This window comes from Carica papaya, chromosome 3, assembly GCF_054855325.1.
Source record: "Carica papaya isolate Zhongbai chromosome 3, ASM5485532v1, whole genome shotgun sequence".
Classification (NCBI taxonomy): Eukaryota; Viridiplantae; Streptophyta; class Magnoliopsida; order Brassicales; family Caricaceae; genus Carica; species Carica papaya.
Window position 1 is genome coordinate 30,890,677 of NC_142311.1, and position 19,283 is coordinate 30,909,959.

General features: G+C 34.0%; 2 protein-coding genes across 4 annotated transcripts; both read left to right on the forward strand.

Moving 5' to 3' along the window:
* The first annotated feature begins 5,608 nt into the window (after positions 1-5,608).
* Positions 5,609-11,619, forward strand: LOC110819967 (2-oxoglutarate (2OG) and Fe(II)-dependent oxygenase superfamily protein). Of its 2 annotated transcripts, none has more exons than XM_088216475.1 (7): positions 5,609-5,861; positions 5,987-6,044; positions 6,185-6,289; positions 10,073-10,130; positions 10,485-10,660; positions 10,976-11,048; positions 11,155-11,619. In XM_088216475.1, the coding sequence occupies exons 1-7, from the start codon at positions 5,719-5,721 to the stop codon at positions 11,448-11,450; spliced, it is 909 nt and encodes a 302-aa protein (XP_088072601.1). In that variant the 5' UTR covers positions 5,609-5,718; the 3' UTR covers positions 11,451-11,619. The 2 variants fall into 2 exon arrangements, with proteins under 2 accessions (XP_088072601.1, XP_088072602.1); XM_088216476.1 differs by having other exon boundaries at positions 5,613-5,861; positions 10,979-11,048.
* Positions 11,620-15,245: 3,626 nt separating this feature from the next.
* On the forward strand, positions 15,246-17,706 carry AHP1 (histidine-containing phosphotransmitter 1). 2 transcript variants are annotated; one of them, XM_088216478.1, is made up of 7 exons: positions 15,246-15,490; positions 15,678-15,791; positions 15,974-16,104; positions 16,248-16,316; positions 16,635-16,706; positions 16,894-16,966; positions 17,451-17,706. In XM_088216478.1, exons 2-7 carry the CDS (start codon positions 15,732-15,734, stop codon positions 17,505-17,507), a joined length of 462 nt encoding a protein of 153 aa, XP_088072604.1. In that variant the 5' UTR covers positions 15,246-15,490; positions 15,678-15,731; the 3' UTR covers positions 17,508-17,706. The 2 variants fall into 2 exon arrangements, with proteins under 2 accessions (XP_088072604.1, XP_088072603.1); XM_088216477.1 differs by having other exon boundaries at positions 15,689-15,791.
* Positions 17,707-19,283: the final 1,577 nt, after the last annotated feature.

Sequence of the window (19,283 nt, forward strand, 5' to 3'; positions counted from 1 at the left end):
TTGCAAAAGTGACTCCAGCACCCCAAGGGGACATACTGTGTCTAATAAAACCACTGTCTTGCAATTCAATGATCTGTTTCCTCAGCTCTTCCATCTCAATGCGGCTCATGCGGTAAGGAGCAACCAAAATGGGTTGGGTGTCTGGCTGTAAGTCTATAATGAACTCGACTTTCCTGTCCACTGGCAGTCCGGGTAATTCGTCTGGAAAGATATCTGGAAAGTCTCGGACTACCGGAATCTCTTGGATACAAATTTCCTTCTTGGGTTTTCCTAGTTAGAGAAAACAGCAAGATTAAGGTACAAAAAAATTAAGAAAACTTACCATCAAGGAATAAGTACTAAATGATTTTATTAATTTGTAAATGGCTCCTCATTGGGAGGATTAAATACAACTTTCTTGTTAAAGCAATCTATGGTGGCGTGATGCGCCACTAACCAATCCATTTCTAAGATTACATTAAAATCCCCCGTGTCTAAACCTATCAGGTCTACACTCAGTTTCCTATTTGCTATCTCCACGGCACAAGCTCTGTAGATAACTTCTAATAGTGTTTCACCTCCAGCAGTAGACACAAACAACATTGAATCAAGTTTATCAGGTGATACATTAAGTTTGGAAGCAAAAATATGTGAAACAAATGAATGCGATGCACCAGTGTCAAATAAAACATGAGCAATATGGTAACAGATAATGTATATACCCTGTGCCACGTCCGGGTCGGTGTCGGCATCCTACTGGGTAAGGTTGTAAACCCTGCCCTAAAAAGGAGGTCTTCCCTGGTTCTGGTTCCTCGGGCACTCTCTCGCATAGTGCTGGGCACTACCACATATGCGACATGTATTGTTGAGGCGGTAGCATGGTCGGTCCCCGTGATCCCTGCCACAGTGCTGGTAGATCTTTCCACATGCTGCCCCTGGAGCCTGAGGAGGGGCTTGGATCACTGGTCTGGGCCTCTTGTTTGGTTGGACCGGCGCAGTAGGTGCTGGTCTGCAGGGTGGAGCTGAGGGTCGGTGACTCCCTGCTGACTGAGGACGGGTGTTGAAACTCCTCTCCATAATCTGTGCCTTTGCTAGAATGGCTGAGTATGTCTTGAGCTCCAGTACTAATAAGTGTTGCTTGATTTCTGGGCGGAGGCCCCACTGGAATCTCCTGGCCTTCCTGCCTTCATCCATCAATATCTCCGGGGAGTATCGGCCCAGCTCTAAGAACTTATAAGCATATTCCGATACCGTCATATTTCCCTGGACCAGGTGAATAAACTCCATCTCCTTCAGGTGTCGGATGTGCTCAGGGAGATAATCTGCATGGAAGGCCGCTAAGAACTGCTTCCAAGTGGCTGGTGTAGGCGGGGTGGTTTGCTTGAGCTCCCACCAATGACCTGCTTCCCCTACCAGCATGTAGGAAGCAAGGGCAGCTCTCTGCTCGAGGACCACTCCCAAGGTCTTGAAAGCTCTCTCAGTCTCTGCCAACCAGTACTGGGCATCTTTAAAAGAGGATCCTCCTACAAAAGTAGAAGGGTTTAGTCTCCTGTACCTCTCTATGTAGCCCGGGTCGATCAAGGAAGGAGCTGGGTCCCGTGGAAGAGGGACTGGGCCCGGCTGGGGATAGAATGGAGGGCCCTGTGGTGGCACCTGCTGATATGGTGGGGGCACCGGATTGTACTGTGGCGGTGCCGGGCAGTGCGGTGGCTGGGGCACTGGTTCATACTGCGGCGGTGGTGCCGGGTGGTACTGTGGTGGAGTAGGCTCGTGCCGGGGTGGCTCGGGATCCGCTTGCAGTAGCGGTGGCTCAAATCGTGGTAGTGGGGGAGGTTCGGGTAACTCCCTTCTCTCATCTCGACCTTGCTGGGCGGCCATGATCCTTTCCAGCATCTCAAATATTTTGTCCACATCTTCCCGAAGAGAATCATCCCGGGCTACTCGGTTTTGTGGGGGTCTTCCTCTCCTCATTTCTTTGTACCTGTATTTCACACGGAAGAGTTGAGTAACGATTTAGCAGTGGATATTTCTCTAAGCATTATTGTGTAAGGGATGAGTCCGAGGAACGCGGCTCTGATACCAACTGTAACGACCCCAAAAATTTAAATGAAGATGTATATATTAAAAATATTAAATGCGAAAGCGAAATAAAAATTCTGATTAACATCTCTTACACAATAACCATAAACGTATTCAACGTATGAAAGAATAAGCTAATTAAAAGAAATACTCGAAATAAAAACTATAAATAGAACTATAAAATCTTTAGGCGTCTAACTCGCCGTCTTCCTGTGGAACGAACTCGGGAACCACGTCTTCCTGATCTGAAATGGTTAAGTAAAGAATGAGCTACACTAGCTCAGTAAAGACATCACACTATCTCACTATCACAGAAGTAAAGGTTGGTAGAAAACAAAAACAACCAATGAAGTATAATTATTAACTCATTTATCAATAATAAAAACTTTTACTGTTCACTTACCTCGGGGAGATTCATAAAAATATCATATGAAAACAATAACATTATAACCATCATAAAATCATATACGCTTTGTAACATAACACATGTTATACTTTGCACTTCAATAATCAGACAACAGATTTCCTCTTTTACCAGCCTACTAGTATCCGTGGGGATCCATAGGGGGTCCCCGCTACACGTAAACCATTAACATTAATAATCTGATTCCAGGGCCGTCCCCATACCTCGTCCGGTATGGGCGCCAAAATCAGGAACCTCAATACCCCGTCCGGTATGAGGGTGAAACGGGCCGTCCCCATACTCCGTCCGGTATGGGCGCCAAAACCATAAACCTCAATACTCCGTCCGGTATGAGGGTGAAACGGGCCATCCCCATACCCCGTCCGGTATAGGTGCCAAAACACATAAGGTCTCCATACCCCGTCCGATATGAGAGACCACGTTCCCGGTAGGGTTCCCTACGGATCCGGTCCGTCCACCATCTCCTAGGATATCTAGTCAGGCTATCCACATTATCCATTTATCAATTCATATAACCTTTTTCCCATTTTTCTTGATCTCAATTTTTCAATCATACACAAACACGTAAACTAATAATAACACCAAACAAAACGACACAACATCGGGTTCACCATAATTTAACCATAATAAAAGAAATCATGATTCATGCATACGAAATCATAAAATAAATACATCAAATACCATGCTGCATTTAATACTGAAAAATAGATCAAACAACAACTGACCGATAATATATCAGATTCGGACTCTATTGGCGACCTCAATCAATTATACATATCTATAAAGTCAAAAAATACCGTTTTATCATTTATTAGGCTTTAATGACGTGATAGAAAATAGGGTGAGAGATCCTTACTTGTTTCGGGGTCTGAAATCGGCTCTACAGTGCGCCTATATGCTGTCCTTAAATTCTCTGAATTTTTTCTGAAAAACTGAAACGCACTACCAGTACCTACACGTGTCTCAAAAATTCCAAATCAGACCCAGGGCCCTTTTTCGGCCAATATCGAAATTCCGGCACAGTGGCTCTGCCGTGCTCCGGTAATCCGCCTCGGGTTGGCCGTTTTTGGCCGAATTTGGCCAAACTTGCATTAGTTCCTGCGATAAAACAACCCTAGGGCCCTCGGTGGGCAAAAAAATTACGAAAAATTGAGACTTACCGGCGGCGGAGCTCTCGGGTGCGGCGGCTTCTCTGGCGCGAGTCGCGTTTGATGTGTTGCTCCGGTCAACCTGTAGAGAAAAGGACGGTGATCACAGTGGTGTAAAAATTGCATCAAACGAGAACCGGAAAGGGCCTCATCGGAGGCAAAAACCGAAGGAAACCGTGGTGGCGCTGCTGGACTTCGGCGGTGTTTTCCGGTCAGGACGGTGGTTTGGCTCCGATTTGGCTATAGGCGGATTTAGCTTTGAAAAACGAGCCAAGGGGAGAAAATTTACCTTGTTTGGCGGTCAGAAAACCCTCTGGTGCGGTGGCGAGTGGCGACGGCCGGCTCCTCCGGCAACTGGTTCTTCTTCTCCGGCGAGGGCACTGGCGGCTAGGGTTTGGGGTCGGGTGTAGATGATGTTATTTATAACCTTCCCATTTTAATCTCAGCCGTCCATCACGGTTTAATTCGGACCGTCCGATCGCAATTAAAATAGAAATAAATCTGAACCGTCCATCGCGATGCGATTTGGACCGTCCGTGCGTGATTCAATCTGGGCCGTTCGTGCGTGTGAGATCTGGGCCATCCGCACGCGTGAGATCTGGACCGTTCGATCGCTTGCACGCGGATCACTCACGTGGCTCCATCTGCGTGGTCTCCCGCGTCAGCTTACTTGCCACGCGGCGTGTTCTGGTTGGTCGGGGTTGCTGACGTAGCTGCTGACGTGGCACAACTTTATTAAATTGCGTTTAACCCCTGGTTTTCGATTTTCTTTTCAAAAACACCCCGAGAATCCAAATTTTCACTCATTTTTCCCAAAATCAATTTCAATTAAATCTCAAAAATAATTTTACCATCTTTTATCATTATTATTATTTTTATTTTCATTAAATTAAATTAAAAATTTATAAATTAAATATTAAAAAATTAAACTAAAATTTTAATATAAATTAAAATAAATTAAAAATTAAAAAAATAATAAAAATAATAAATTTGGGTGTTGCATTTACTGTGTAAGAAATGTAAACCCTAAATTATTATTTGCTTTCGTTACTACAATACATATATATTCTATTTTTTTTTAAAAGGTTTTGAGTCTTTACAATACATATAAAAATTATTATAAAATATAAATAATTTTTAAATAAATAAATGCATGAAAATATAATTTAATTCGAATTCATAATTTTTAATAAAGAAAATGATACTACGCGTGATTTGTTTAATCAAAATATACAATTAAATAATTAAATATTTTATTATATTTTGTTCTTGAATTTTTGAAATTGATTATATATATAAAAATATCAAATAAAAAAAATTATTTGTTAAATATAAATGATATATAACTTACCTACAGTTTTATTATTATTATTAATTTGCATAGCTTTTATTCTATATAAATTAAAATAATATTAATTATAAACAAAACTATAATATATATTAAATTGCATTAAGTAAAATAATTCATTTAATTGTTACTAAACATTGTTAATTAAAAATAATATAAAAACGTATATTAAAATCAGTACACATAAATAATAAATTAATTATATACCATATATACTTATATTTATTAAATTATATCAATTAAATACATATACAAAATACATCAATTAAATATAATCAAATTAGTTTTAAAAATAATTGATATTTTTTATGATGTAGCTTAACTAGCTATCATTTATACCAAAATTTATATATATACGTATAAGATAATATGGATTAAATATTTAAAATTAAAAAATCATTTATAGAAATGTGGGACTTAAAACTATTTTTTAAATTGGGGAAAAAATTTTATTGTCAGCCAAAGTAATAATAATGTTTAATAAAAAATGATATATTTAATCTAATATTACACAGGGTTGAAACTAACATTTTTAAAAAATAAAAGAAAAAGAAAAAAAAAAAAGGAAAAGGAAAAGTTGGCCAAAACGACGCGTACCGTGTGCGTCGGCGTCAGCATGTGAGATCGTCGTGCGGGGCTCTGGGCCTGTGACAGTTAAACCAGCATGCCATAATTTTCTCCAGAAGACAGCATTTGGGAGACTTTTCCCAGGAAATCTCTCTTAGATCCAAACAATACTTATGGCGACTAGAATTTTTTCTCTGCAATTCCTTCGCCTCCTCATGATCGCATCTGTATTCTTTAAACCTTCTAGCTCCTCCATAAGTTCGCCTAGTTCCATCATCAATCCTTCGAAAGTTAAACAAGTTTCATGGAAGCCAAGGTTCACTTTCTCTCTGTTCGGTTACTAAGCAAATTAATGAAATATATAAAAATTTTAATACTCTATCATACGTTTGTTTTCTTTTTGTTTATTAGTTTAATTAATGGATTTGAGGGTCTTTCTAGGGCGTTTGTGTACGAAGGTTTCCTTACGGACTTAGAATGCGATCACTTGATCTCTCTAGTGAGTGATTACTCGTGTTTATAATTTCACTTTCAACTCCGTTTCAATTGAATTTCCAAAAAAAAAAAAAAATTCAAGTTCACGTTATTTATTGGTAATGACTAATGAGTGTATTATTCTTGTTAACTTTTCGAATACAGGCGAAATCGGAGCTCAAGAGATCTGCGGTTGCGGATAATGTGAGTGGAAAGAGTAAGTTAAGTGAAGTTCGTACAAGTTCCGGGATGTTTATCCGCAAAGCCAAGGTTGCTTCTTTAATTTATCTTGTTTAAAGAATCTTTTCTTTCCCTTTTTTGTTTTTGGTATTTTTTAAGTGTAGTTTGATTTCCTTGCCATTATTTGATATGTTATAGTCGTTGAAAGTTTAAAGCTTCGTCTAATAATCTCTTTCAGTGGAAATAACTTGAGATACAAGGGAGTTCTCCTCTGATGTACATATGTTGGCTGCTAAAAATAAAATCCTTGTTTTATATTCTATTTGCATATTTTCTTTGGAAGAAATTGTAAAACTGTAAAGGAAATAGTCAAAGCATTAAGGTACAATCTTATCAGATGCAATGATATATTATGCTTTTTTTTTTTATATCTTTTATGCTGCTGAGCTTGGCTAAGTAGCTCTGTCATGATCCTTAGGATTGTACTCTAGATTACAGGTGGAGTCTAAAGGAAATAGTCAAAGCATTAAGGTAGATAATCTTATCAGATGCAATGATATATTATGCTTTCTTTTGATATCTTCTATGCTGCTGAGCTTGATTAAGTAGCTCTGTCATGATCCTTAGGATTGTACTTTAGATTACAGGTGGAGTCTGAAGGAAATAGTCAAAGCATTAAGTTAGACGATCTTATCAGATGCAATGATATATTATTCTTTCTTTTGATATCTTTTATGCTGCTGAGCTTGATTAAGTAGCTCTGTCATGATCCTTATGATTGTACTCTAGATTACAGGTGGAGTCTCTAGAATTTTGCATTCATTAGCTTTCTGCCAAGGAAGGATGCCATTTGAAAAGTTCGTCACGTTCAAATGAATATTTGCTGGATCTAATTTTTCTTCTCTACCAAATATCATTTTAGCATATTATGATAGTAGCATTTGTAATTTTCAATTTAGCAACAAATTTTTGCCTTCTACAGACTCAGTTGTTGGATGATTTGAGGATATAAGAAGCTTTTGAGAAGACACTGTAGTATTATATGTAAACAAGAGATTTGTATAGGTATGTATAGGAACACGAGCAACAAGAAAAGAAAATAACCAAAGAAGGCAATACTAAGCCGCGTAAGAAATATTGACCTCTGTAGGACTAGTAAGATAGATAAATAACTATAGATAAAAAGATTCTTGCTCACCCTCAAGCTAGAGCATATGAATTTGATTTTCAAAGTTTGTTATAATGAACTTAAGTTACTGAACTGTAGCATCTCTCAAGGATTTTGTTGACAAATAAGCTAGTCAGTCTGCTAACTTACATGTATAGTAACTATAGTTGAAACCACATTTTGTAAGAGCTTTTCTTCTAATAAAATGACAGTTATCCTCACTCTGTTTAGTACTCTCACGGAGAACTGAGTTTTAATTAATGTTGCTCGCTACCTGGCATTGCATAGTAACTCTATGAGTTGTGATTGTGATTGTGCAAACCCAAGTTCATGGAGGAAATATTTAGCGAAATCTCAGAAGAAATATTAGCCATAGACCTGTCAACACTAGATTTGATCTCACAACTTTAGTCTTACTTTTTCAAGACGCGATATTACCACTGACTAAGTAAAATACCCTGTAGTAGATTTTCAATTAGAAGTGAATCCAGCTCAATCGAGATCTGTATACCTCTAAATTAAGGTGTGTCAGTGGCTCGTTCAGAGTTACGTGCGGCATTGTGGACCTCTTAGACACCTCACAATTCAAAGAGACACAGCTACAAAGAGTGTACTTAACTTAATATGTATAACTTCAAAATTATGTTGCTGATATATCTCCGGATATATGACTTTATGTATGTTATGAAGAGATTGTACATGGGTATTTATATGGACACTTATTGCAATATATATAAATATCCTGAAGCAGGGAATATTAATCTACATGGAGTGCAACCTATGTAGGAAAACTAAGATAACGGAAAGAATTTTAATTCTCTAATTTGAGGAGGGGGTTAAGTAATGGAATGGAATAAATTATCAAACATAATTGGTAATTGCTTTTCAAACTAAAATACCAACAGGAACAAAGTATGCAATGTAGAATATCATACTTTGTTTGAATAGGACAGTAGTAGAAAGGGAATAAAATGTTTTACTTTGTTTGGATAGAGTTAGGGGATTATTCTTTAAGAAAGAATAAGCCAAATCTAGCTGCCAAAATTATTTTTAACTCTCATTCTCCTTCCATTTGTTCTCTCATAACTCCCGAGATGAGGTATTTAAGGATCTGGATGGCGGTGAAGTTTCATAACCATGTAATGTTCGAACCAAATTTCTAAAGGGAGCAACAATAATAATCATTAAAAAGAGTGTTAAGTGTAATTTTTTTTTCTATATTGCAATATCTTATATATACTACAAAAAGAGTGGTAAATTGTCACATTCGCTGACATACACACAACACAAAAGATATATTTATCAGAATACCTATTTTGCTCCTATTTTCATACTTCCAATTGTACTTGATATTCTTTCCTAGCATACGAAACTCATCAATAAGTGAATCGAAGTAAAAATTTTTAGCACCCTTTCTTCTATATATGAATCTGTGTACGAATTAGTCATCATCCATTTTTTTGGTGATGGTTGTATTTCTAAGTTGGACAATATTGTGTTTTGTTGGTTAAAAAGTCATGAAAGGAGATCTTTTATGTGCTAGTGTGATGCCATAGATAAGTTTCTTGAGAAGCATATTGCATGGTCATTAATGGTCAAGAAGAGGAGAATAGAAAAGAAAGAGAAGAAATAGGGCATGTGGTTAGATATGAAAAAGGGAGAGAGGCAATAAGAGAATCTAATTTTTGATGTTTACCTTCTGGGTTGTTGTTTTAATCTAATTCTAAGGAAAAAGTCAAACACAGTATGAATTTGAATAATAATATATATAATATCAAAATTAAAACTGTATAAGGGAGATCCAAAAATTATGTGTATGCTAATGGACTAATTGTTTTTCTTGTGGGGGAGGAGATGAGGGGGGTGGATTGCAAAATTGAAGTGGCATTGTTTCCCCTCCTGGTTACCCTCTTCTTCCACCCCTGTCATCATATTACTACTCCATTCCATCATGAAATGCTCTCTCAAACAAGATGAAAGTATTTTTCCTTAATTTACCATCCGGACTTCCCTTCTTCCAAAACAGACCTGAACAGTAGCACCTTAATTTACCATCCTTCACTAACAAAGAAAGGAGCCAAAACTAGTTTTTGTAAATGAGTCACATTTTACTTATTTAACTCTATATTTTAGGCTTTTCTGATAGATTATCGCGGGATGTAAAGAAATAAAAGGGGAGCGCAGTAAAAAATTTAACCTTGTTCTGTAGTGTCTTTTGTAATGAAACTGAAGAGAATGCGGGGGAACATTTCTCCTTCATTTTCCCTTAAAGGCCAGTTAGGGGAGAATTAATAGAAAGTGAATTAGGGTAACTACTATTGATTTCATTTCCATTTTACTCTTTTCTAAACAAAGTACCATACTTTAGGTTTCATTTCATACCACTGCTTAGTATTTCAATCTGTCCTGTTCTAATGCTCACCCCACCTTCCCCTCCCCTGAAAAGATTTATGGCAAAGTTATTCTTGTTAGATTAGTAGTTAGTCATGTGGGCATGCATATGTAAATAAGGATAAATGATTATGATGTTTGGATGGGTTTTATGTGATATGCTTTATGCTTTTACAGATTAGTTTTGGATGAGTATATTGCCAAGTTGCTAACATCCAAACAGTTATTTTACGAATTTATTTTTGTCTTTTGTCTGTGGTTGTCGGATAAAAACTGCATTGCGCATTATTTAAAGTTTCTTTCTTCTTTTGTAGGATCCTATTGTTGCAGGAATAGAGGAGAAGATTTCAACTTGGACCTTCCTTCCAAAAGGTCTACTATATTCTGAATTATGCTCTTTTTTATTTTTAGACTAGGGCTGTGGCTTTGGAAATAGTAGCAATTAGTCCTTTCTTTTTAGAGTGACTTGGATGGTTTGGCGATTGATTTTGTTTAGTAAGCATCTATAAGCATCAGTTAATGGTAAGCATTTTAATAAGCTGCAAATCTACCTAAAAGTAATGTTCTGTTTCAGAAGTTGGGGAGTTAGCTTTGTGCCATAGGTAGATTTATTTACTAAGACTTGACATGTCTCAATGCTTTTAATTGGACATATAGATGTTTGAATTTTGTTATTTAGATATATTAAAATGAAGTACAGTGTGATTATATGTTATTTGTTGCCAGAAAATGGGGAAGACATACAGGTTCTCAGATATGAGCACGGGCAGAAGTACGACCCACATTATGATTATTTTGTTGATAAAGTCAATATTGCTCGTGGGGGACACCGTGTAGCAACTGTTCTCATGTATCTCACTGATGTGGCAAAAGGTGGCGAAACTGTTTTCCCATCAGCAGAGGTTTGTTTGAATCATTCATTTTATTAGACTTTTTAGATGTAGTTGCATATTGCTATGCATAAATGCTCTCCAGTCTCCTTTTAATTACTTTTTGTTTTACAGTAACCCTGCATTTATTATTTTCCTTCAATTTTAAGCCCCTGATAAACATTCTGGCTCAGTTCTGTAGTTCTGATGGATTGGACTGTTATTATTTATTGGCTGTTACATAATCCTGTTATTTTCGATGATTAAACTGATGTAAAAGGAAGGAACTGAAGGTGATAGTTACCGGTATCCTACTTGATAATCTTACTTCGGATATGATTTTGCTAGCAGGAAACTTCACATCGTAAAGCTCCTGTGGAAAATGATGACCTTTCCGAATGTGCAAAGAAAGGAATTGCTGGTGAGCAATGGAAAATTTTTGAAAGTTTTTCCACAAATCTAGATTTAATAAAGTAAGAACTTGACATGTGTTTTTTATTTTCTATGCCCTCCTTGAAAATACTTAGTCAAACCTCGAAGAGGAGATGCTCTTCTCTTCTTCAGCCTTCTCCCAAATGCAACGCCAGACACCAGCAGTCTGCATGCTGGTTGCCCTGTTATTGAAGGTGAGAAATGGTCAGCAACTAAATGGATTCATGTAGACTCGTTTGATAAGAACTTGGCAGCTGGTGGGAACTGCACAGATCTGAATGGAAGTTGCGAGAGATGGGCTGCACTTGGTGAATGTACCAAGAATCCAGAGTACATGGTGGGATCTCCAGAACTTCCCGGGTACTGTAGGAGAAGCTGTAAGGTTTGTTAGCTTTTAACCAAACGTCCTCCCATATGTACTTTCTGTTCACAGGTTGTTTTTGGGTCATTTGTTGGTTTCTTTTTTCATGGTGAATTATAGGTACGGTACATAGATTTGACAGAAAATGGTACCTGTTTTTAATCGTTTCTGTTATCAGCATGTTTGTCTTTTTAGGCTATGTTTTGACAAATCTAAAAATGTAATGGAATTTATTTTGCAAATACACAATTAGGTTAACTAGAAAAAAGTGAATATACTCTTTAAAATAATAAAATTTGAAGTCATCAGGAACTCTGGAATTGGAATGATCGGTGGAACAATGAAATTAAAATTTCATTAACTTCCATCCTTTATTAAACCAGAAGATTCAGTAAAATGGTAAAAATTGATTTCAGAGGAGATAGATCTACATGGTATTGGAATAATATTTCTTACAAAATTGACGGAAGTTTTACTTTAATTCCATATAAAAGTATAAAATGAGTTCAACGTTTTATATTCTGGTAGAATTAATATCTTCTCTTAGCATTTATATCCTTTTCCAGTTGAATAAATGTAGACATAAATGAATTATATTAAATTTTTGTATTTGTCCAAACACGGCGTAATTGTTTTTGGAGTGTTATGCAGTTGAATTGTCCCATGTTAATGGGGCCGAGAAGCATGTCATGAACACCATTTTTATTTGATGTCAATGTCATATACAATAACCTTGAGGTCTAAATTTGTCTTGGACTGTGACATTCTTCTATCACATATTCTTGAAACAACTGGCATGTAATGCAACTGTGTGATTGGCGCTTGTTACCATTTTAGATTTTGTAGGAATGAAACAGTTTATGGGTCTGTCCTTTTCGAAAAGCTCATTTCCAGAGTCACTGTTTTGGCCCCTCCTCCGGATAAGGTTTACCTTTAGTTTATTAGAGGTGTCTGTTTCCCATCTTTGGCTTCTTCTTAGCCTTAGGGAAAGACAAATATATACGTATAAATATACACATAGAAGATAGAGGGAGAGAGAATCACGATTTCTATGAGATGACATGCTATCCAATATGCCGTGTGAAGGGCCACACTTGGATTCTCACCACATCAAAGGTAAATTAGGCCTAAATCTCTCTCAATCAAATGAAAGTTTGATGTTTTTATATGATGCTGTTCATAATTTGGTGAGGATCCGGAAACTGGATCGAGTCAGAAAAGAAGTTTCATCTCCCTTTTTGGTTTAAATCCAAGCTTTTGATTACAATGATCTGACTGAATGAATCCAATCAAATTGGTTCAATCTAAATCTAAATTGTTTTTTTTAAGTTTGAGTTGAATCTTTAATTACAAATCTGAAACACTCTATTGCTGTTTTTGTGCTTAAAAGGAGCGACGTGATCTTTTAATTGGTAAAGTTTTTTCACAAATGATGTAATTAATAGCTTACACTTTCTTTCCTTTTTTTTTTTTTTTTTTTTTTTTTTTTTTATGTTTTTCCCTTGATATGTCAAAAATTGATAACGTAAATCAAGGGTCAACTGGATTCCCCATTTCCCTGTATGTTAAAATGGGTTCTTCTATCTAGATTTAAAGCAGGCCATTGATAATGACCATTAGCAGCATTAGTAGCTCACCTCCCACCTTTCTTTCTATTGATTTGAAACTTGAGAATCTTGTTCGCATAAATACAAGTTACAAGAAAACTAAAAAATAAACAAAAAGAATCAGTATTACCTTCTCCACAAGCACAGACGAGCATATGTATGTACATATACATACATACATGCATGCATGCATGGTTGGAGTCCATTTCATTTAAAGAATAGACTTCGAATTTGAATGGTCCCAGTAAAGTTTTTAGTTAAAAGCTTAGATCGAAGAAATTTAAACTCAGCATTTGAAAAAAAAAAAATCTGAGAACTTGGTAAGCTCGTTTCTTAAATATTTTATTTAAAATTCTCACAAATATATAATTAGAATATAGTTATCACTAAAACATATTGTATATTTAAATAAAATATATTTAAAAGTATTAATAAACAAATTTGGAATCAATAAACAAAAGTAATTGAACACCCACCCACGTGGAGGAAATAGTTGCTTATCAAAACCATATGCATCCAAAAGGAATAATAAGTTAGAGAATGTCTTTTTGATTGATAAGAAGAATATCAATGATGAATCCTATACGTATGGCAACAGTCACCATACACTTCATTTAACCTAAAACTCACTACTTTCTCTTTTGCTTTATTATCAACAATATATTATTATTATTATTATTATTATTGATTCAATTGAAGATATGTGATTTGTTCAAAAATTAGAAAATTTATAAACAAAATTTTTACAATCTCGTTTTCAAGAATCAAATCTTAAAACTAATCTATAAATCGATAATTAATTATTTACTATATCTGAAGAGTTTTTTTTTTTTTTTTTTTTTGTGTGCGTACGATTTACTTACTTAAATGTATCAAATGATAATATTTCACTAAATTTAATTTTATTATTTATAAATAGTTCGTTACCGATACTTATTCTAATAAAAATTAGTAAATTTAAATATCCTTTAAAAAGAATTTAAATATATTAGAAAAACCCATTATTCATACTTTGGTAATATGTATAATATGATAAGTAAATATATTATAATATACAAGTGATAAAAAGATTCTCTTTCTTTCTCCACATTTATTTTAGGCAGAAGAAGAGAATATAAAAGCATTCAAAATCTATTAAGCTTTTGTAAGGCCTTTAAAAGAAAAGAGGTCCCCCGAACTTCCCAATTAAATTAAATATACCAACATTAGCTGTAGAATTGGCTTCTTCAATGCCAAGATTCTCCATTGACTTTAATTTATTAAACAAAATTAAATGAACCACCCAATTTTTTTTTTATTACATTAAATTCATTATTATAAAAATATACATATTTGTAAGTATAAATATTAAGTATATTTAGTACATGTCAAACTTTAACTCAAACAAAATAGATACATACACTCGCACACTTGAAACTTGAATACTTGTTCATTTGAATCATTTCATTTCCATGATCACATAAAAATTAAGGACATCTAATTTGTAATTAATTTAAATTTTCAAAATATTTTTAATTCAATATAATACAAATATTTTAATTCTTTTAATATAAGTAAATATATAAGTTTGTATATTTGAAAAAAAAAAAAAGAATTTACGATGAAGATTTGGAAATAATGTATGAAGCAAAACATTTAGCAGTCAAAAGAAGTATTTCCAGCTTGTAATGACAGGACTTGTTCCCTTGAGAGCCAATTAATCATATCTTACATTTAACTCTTATGCTTTCTGTTCTATTTATTTATTATTTATTTATTTTTTGTTCTCTCTCTCTCTCTCTCTCTCTCATAAATACAAAATATTTAAAATTTAATAGAAAAATATTATTTGTAAAAATTTAATCTAAATTGTTAAAATATATAATTAAGAAAGATCAAAACAGCAAGATATTATAAAATTACAAATCTAAGTGAAATTTTTTGAACTACAAAAAAAAAAATGCACACAATATAGAAGTAAAAAAAGTTCAATAATTTTTTTGATCGTATTTTCTACAAATATAATTTTTTCTCAAAATACTAAAATTGAAACACATTTTTAATTAAGAAACTACTTACTGTTCTTTAATTAAAATTTTAACTTAAAATTCATACTGTAGAAAATATTCTTTAGTTATTTAAAAAGTAGGAAAATGAATCAAATAATTCAAACATTTATTAAGATTTAATTATATATAATATCTATATATATATATATACACACACACACACAACACCCCAACGCGGAGAAAAGAAAAATCCAATGCCAACGGCCTCATAGTTAAATGCCATGCTAAAATGCTACCAATAAATGGTGTAAAAAAAATCACAGTACAAATCCAGGGAGATGGAGGTATGATTCTGTGAGAGATCAAAAAAAAAAAAAAAGAGAAAGAGGGGAAGCGAGCACGAATCCAGAGAAAAAGAAACGAGGGAAAGGTGGTATACTACTCTGCAACTGGTACCAGACAACACAAACAAAAGGTAAAGGAAAAAAGTTTTGGATTTTAGTTTCTGCACATTAAATTCATCAAATCCCTTTCAAGGTTTCCCAAAGCATTTATACCTTCTTTTTTTTTTTTGTTTTTTGTTTTTCTGATTGTGCAATAATTCTCTCTCTCAAGATCTTCAATTTAAGCCACAAGCTGCTTTTCATTTCGCCTCCATTTAGCTTTAAAACAGGTAGTAGAAGAAGAAAAAGAAGAAGAAGAAGCCGAGCACAGCCATGGATGTGGGTCAGATGCAGAGAAGGCTGGTTGACTACACCAAGTCCTTGTTTAAGGAAGTAAGTTTCAAATATCACCTCCAACTTCACCTAATCTTAATGGGTTTTCTTCTGTTTGATTCGATCTGTTCTGTGTTCTGTTTTCTTTTTTTCATTTTCTGAGTTTCTTGCTCTGTTTTTTCTTTTTTTTTTTTTGGGCTGCGGAAATGGTGATTTTCTGGTTTTGTTAATGGTGGGAGAAGGGTTTTTTGGACGGTCAGTTCTTACAGCTTCAGCAACTTCAGGACGAGAGCAACCCAGATTTTGTTGTTGAAGTTGTTTCTCTCTTCTTTGAAGATTCTGAAAGACTCCTCAATGATCTCACAATGGCTTTGTAAGGCCTTTTCTTTTTCTCTCTGTAAATTTTCTTTCCCCTGTTTCTTGTTCGTGGTTCTGTTTGACAATATACCTCTGTAACTGAACTTTTTTTTTTCTTTATCTGGGTTTTTTATTATATATACATTTTTTGTTTTATAGAGATCAGCCAGCTATGGATTTCAAACGGGTAGATGCCCATGTTCATCAATTGAAAGGTAGCAGCTCCAGGTACCTTCTCTCTCTGACATTAATGGAGTGGGTGAAAAAATCACCGGCGACACTCAGTTGATTTCAGATCTGACACGCAGAGTAATGCAGCTCTGTTTGGTGCATGAAAACGTTTTTCTTTTCCTTTTTCTGTTAAAAATTTATATATATTTCATTCAATGAATTATACAATCTAGTTAAGGAAGAAGTAAAGACTATTGAAAATCTGGTTTTCATCTATATTTTCTTTAAAAATTGAAAATACTTTTCGTGCACCAAACGGGTCCTTAATTTATTTCATTGTTCTTTTGATGGAGTTTTTGTTTGTTTGGCAACCAGCATAGGTGCACAGAGAGTTAAAAATGCCTGCATTAATTTCCGCAACTTCTGTGAGGAACAGAACATTGAGGCGTGAGTTATCTTAATCTTCTTATATACTCTTCCTTTTCACATATGGGAAATAGATTTTCTTTCTCAATTTTCCTTTCTACCAAGCAACTTTTATCAATTTTTACAGTAAACCCAGAAACTTGAAGGATTAAAACTATGTGAAATTTCGTATTTTTTCTTTTCTGATGATCAGAGTTGATGATTTCAGGTGCCATAGTTGTCTGCAGCAAGTGAAACAGGAATACTACCTTGTGAAGAACAAGCTGGAAAATCTGTTCAGGGTCAGTATAGAACAGTATTGGAGTTAATTCTTGTGGTATATAAAAAAATTAAGCAAGAAAATTAAAGCAAAAAGTGAAAAAAAGAAAAAAAAGAAAAGAAAAAACTTACTTGATTTTGTCAACCTGACCTGCAAGGAATCCAGATTACTAAACACTAAATCTCATAAAGTAGCAATAATTATAGTTCTGAAGGCAAGAAACATGTATACATCACACAGAAATTTAGATCAATTATGAGATACGGATTTGTTCTGATTCAGTATAAAAGAATTTTGGAAACTAAACTATATTTTCCTTCTCTTAATCCCCATGTTCAATACAACAAAGTTTTATAATTTTGACTTCTGTGGGTAAAGCTATGGATAACATGGACCGGAGGGAAAAAGGAAGAAAACCCTGAAACAGATTGTACAATTGTAGATTAGTGGCATGCTAATTTGAATGGGAGCTAACGAAGTTTCATTTTGAATTGTTGGTTATACAGCTTGAGCAGCAAATTCTGGCTGCCGGTGGATCAATTCCGATGATGGAGTTCTTCTGAGCCTATGAATGAATGTGAATGTGAATGTGAATGTGAAGAGAGAAGGGTGGTTTGAAACTGGGAATATGATTTGTAGAGTAGCATCTTCATGGTTTATAAGGTTCTGTTTTCTTCTACTAATGAGCTTGTTGGTTGTATTAGTTTTCAAGTTCAATGAAAAAAAGGGAGAGAGTTTTTTCTCCAGAAATTTTTCTTCAAATCGAGACACTTAAATGTTTATTTTTCGCAGTATAGAAAAATTAACCTAGCAAATTGAAGTAGAAAAGTAAAAGACACAGAATTTTGGTTAGTCAATGTGAATTACTCTGCAAGAGAGATAGATGGACACTTACTATGGGAAAATTTTAAAATTATAATTTGTCATTTTCTCTAAACCCTAGTTCTAATATCTGGATTTCACAGTTCAATAATTCCAGTTCTGAAGGTAAAATACACACACACACACACACATATATATATATATATAGGGAGAGAGAGAGAGAGAGAGAGAGAGAAGTGAAAAGAATTATGTAGTTTATCATTTGCTTGGATGTTTGTAAAAAAATATTTTTACCATTCTTTATAAAATTTGAGTTCAATTTTGTTATTATTGGTATATATAATTGTTAGTTATTTAATTATTAAAATATATAAATTTTTAATAAAAAAATTCTTTTTTAGAACATGGAAATGTTTATTTCATATCCAATTTTTGGAAATTTGGGGAATTAAAATTTCCAAAGTTGAATAATATACAAGGGGGATGGGGGGATGAATTGGAGCAGGCCAAAAGGTTGGTGATGATGATGGTGATAAAAAGAGACAAGAAGATCAAACTTAAAAGTACAATATCCCTAGGTAAGGGCCACCAATTTTGTCACCAAGGCTACCATCATTTTGTCTACGACACTATTCCTTCTGTCTGTATCATATCTTTGTATCTATCTACATATGTCTATGCAATGTATTCACTCACATGGAAATTTAATTTACCTAAATTGGAAGGAAAAAAATCCCCCAAACACAGAGGGGGAAAAATCCCAACCCTACCTCGTAAGGCTTCATACTTAGTTTCGGACTGAAAATTTTTAACTAAAATTTTAGATTTATTTTTAAAATAATGAATATGTAAAAATAAAATAATACAAATTATATATATAAAATAATTAAATTGAACTCAAATAATTTTTATTTATGAAATCAATCAGGTTAAATAAGAAAAAAAAAATAAACAAACTTTATAAGAATTAAACGATCATTAACTCGTTAAGAAAATTACTAACTCATAATTATTGAAAATAAAAAATTACTATTTTATAATTAAAATATTATTAGTTTATGATTAAGTTACTGTTACTCAATTAATATTAAAATTAAATAATTATAAATTTACGATTAACAATTCTTAAATACATAATAAAAATTTAACAGGATTTTATTAGATATAGAAATCGAAAGAAGTGAATAAAATTTATGAGATGAAATGTAGAGATAAGATTTGATTGACGATGTAAATTTCTTCAACTTCAAATCCTCCCTTGTGTGAAAGTAACAGTTTACTTCAAACTAAGAAGAGCTTAGCTGCATGTCCATTGCCAGCACACAGACAGCATGATCAAATACATATATAATTTGTCCTTAGTTGGCGTCAGCTTGTACAAATAAAACCAATACATATATTATACATATATGTATATGTTAAAAAAAATAAACTTAAGCTTAAAATTCAAGAACTATTTTGTAATTTTAGCCTTTAAAAAAAACAGTATGATTACAATCATACAAAAATATGACAGC

Bases quoted from the DNA above. Each gene is read 5' to 3' on its own strand.
- LOC110819967 (XM_088216475.1), top strand. From the start codon at position 5,719: ATGGCGACTAGAATTTTTTCTCTGCAATTCCTTCGCCTCCTCATGATC. The intron at 6,045-6,184 runs GTGAGTGATTAC...TTTCGAATACAG, and splicing joins GCGATCACTTGATCTCTCTA to GCGAAATCGGAGCTCAAGAG. The intron at 6,290-10,072 runs GTTGCTTCTTTA...CTTCTTTTGTAG, and splicing joins TGTTTATCCGCAAAGCCAAG to GATCCTATTGTTGCAGGAAT.
- AHP1 (XM_088216478.1), top strand. From the start codon at position 15,732: ATGGATGTGGGTCAGATGCAGAGAAGGCTGGTTGACTACACCAAGTCC. The intron at 16,105-16,247 runs GTAAGGCCTTTT...TTTGTTTTATAG, and splicing joins AATGATCTCACAATGGCTTT to AGATCAGCCAGCTATGGATT. The intron at 16,317-16,634 runs GTACCTTCTCTC...TTTGGCAACCAG, and splicing joins TTGAAAGGTAGCAGCTCCAG to CATAGGTGCACAGAGAGTTA.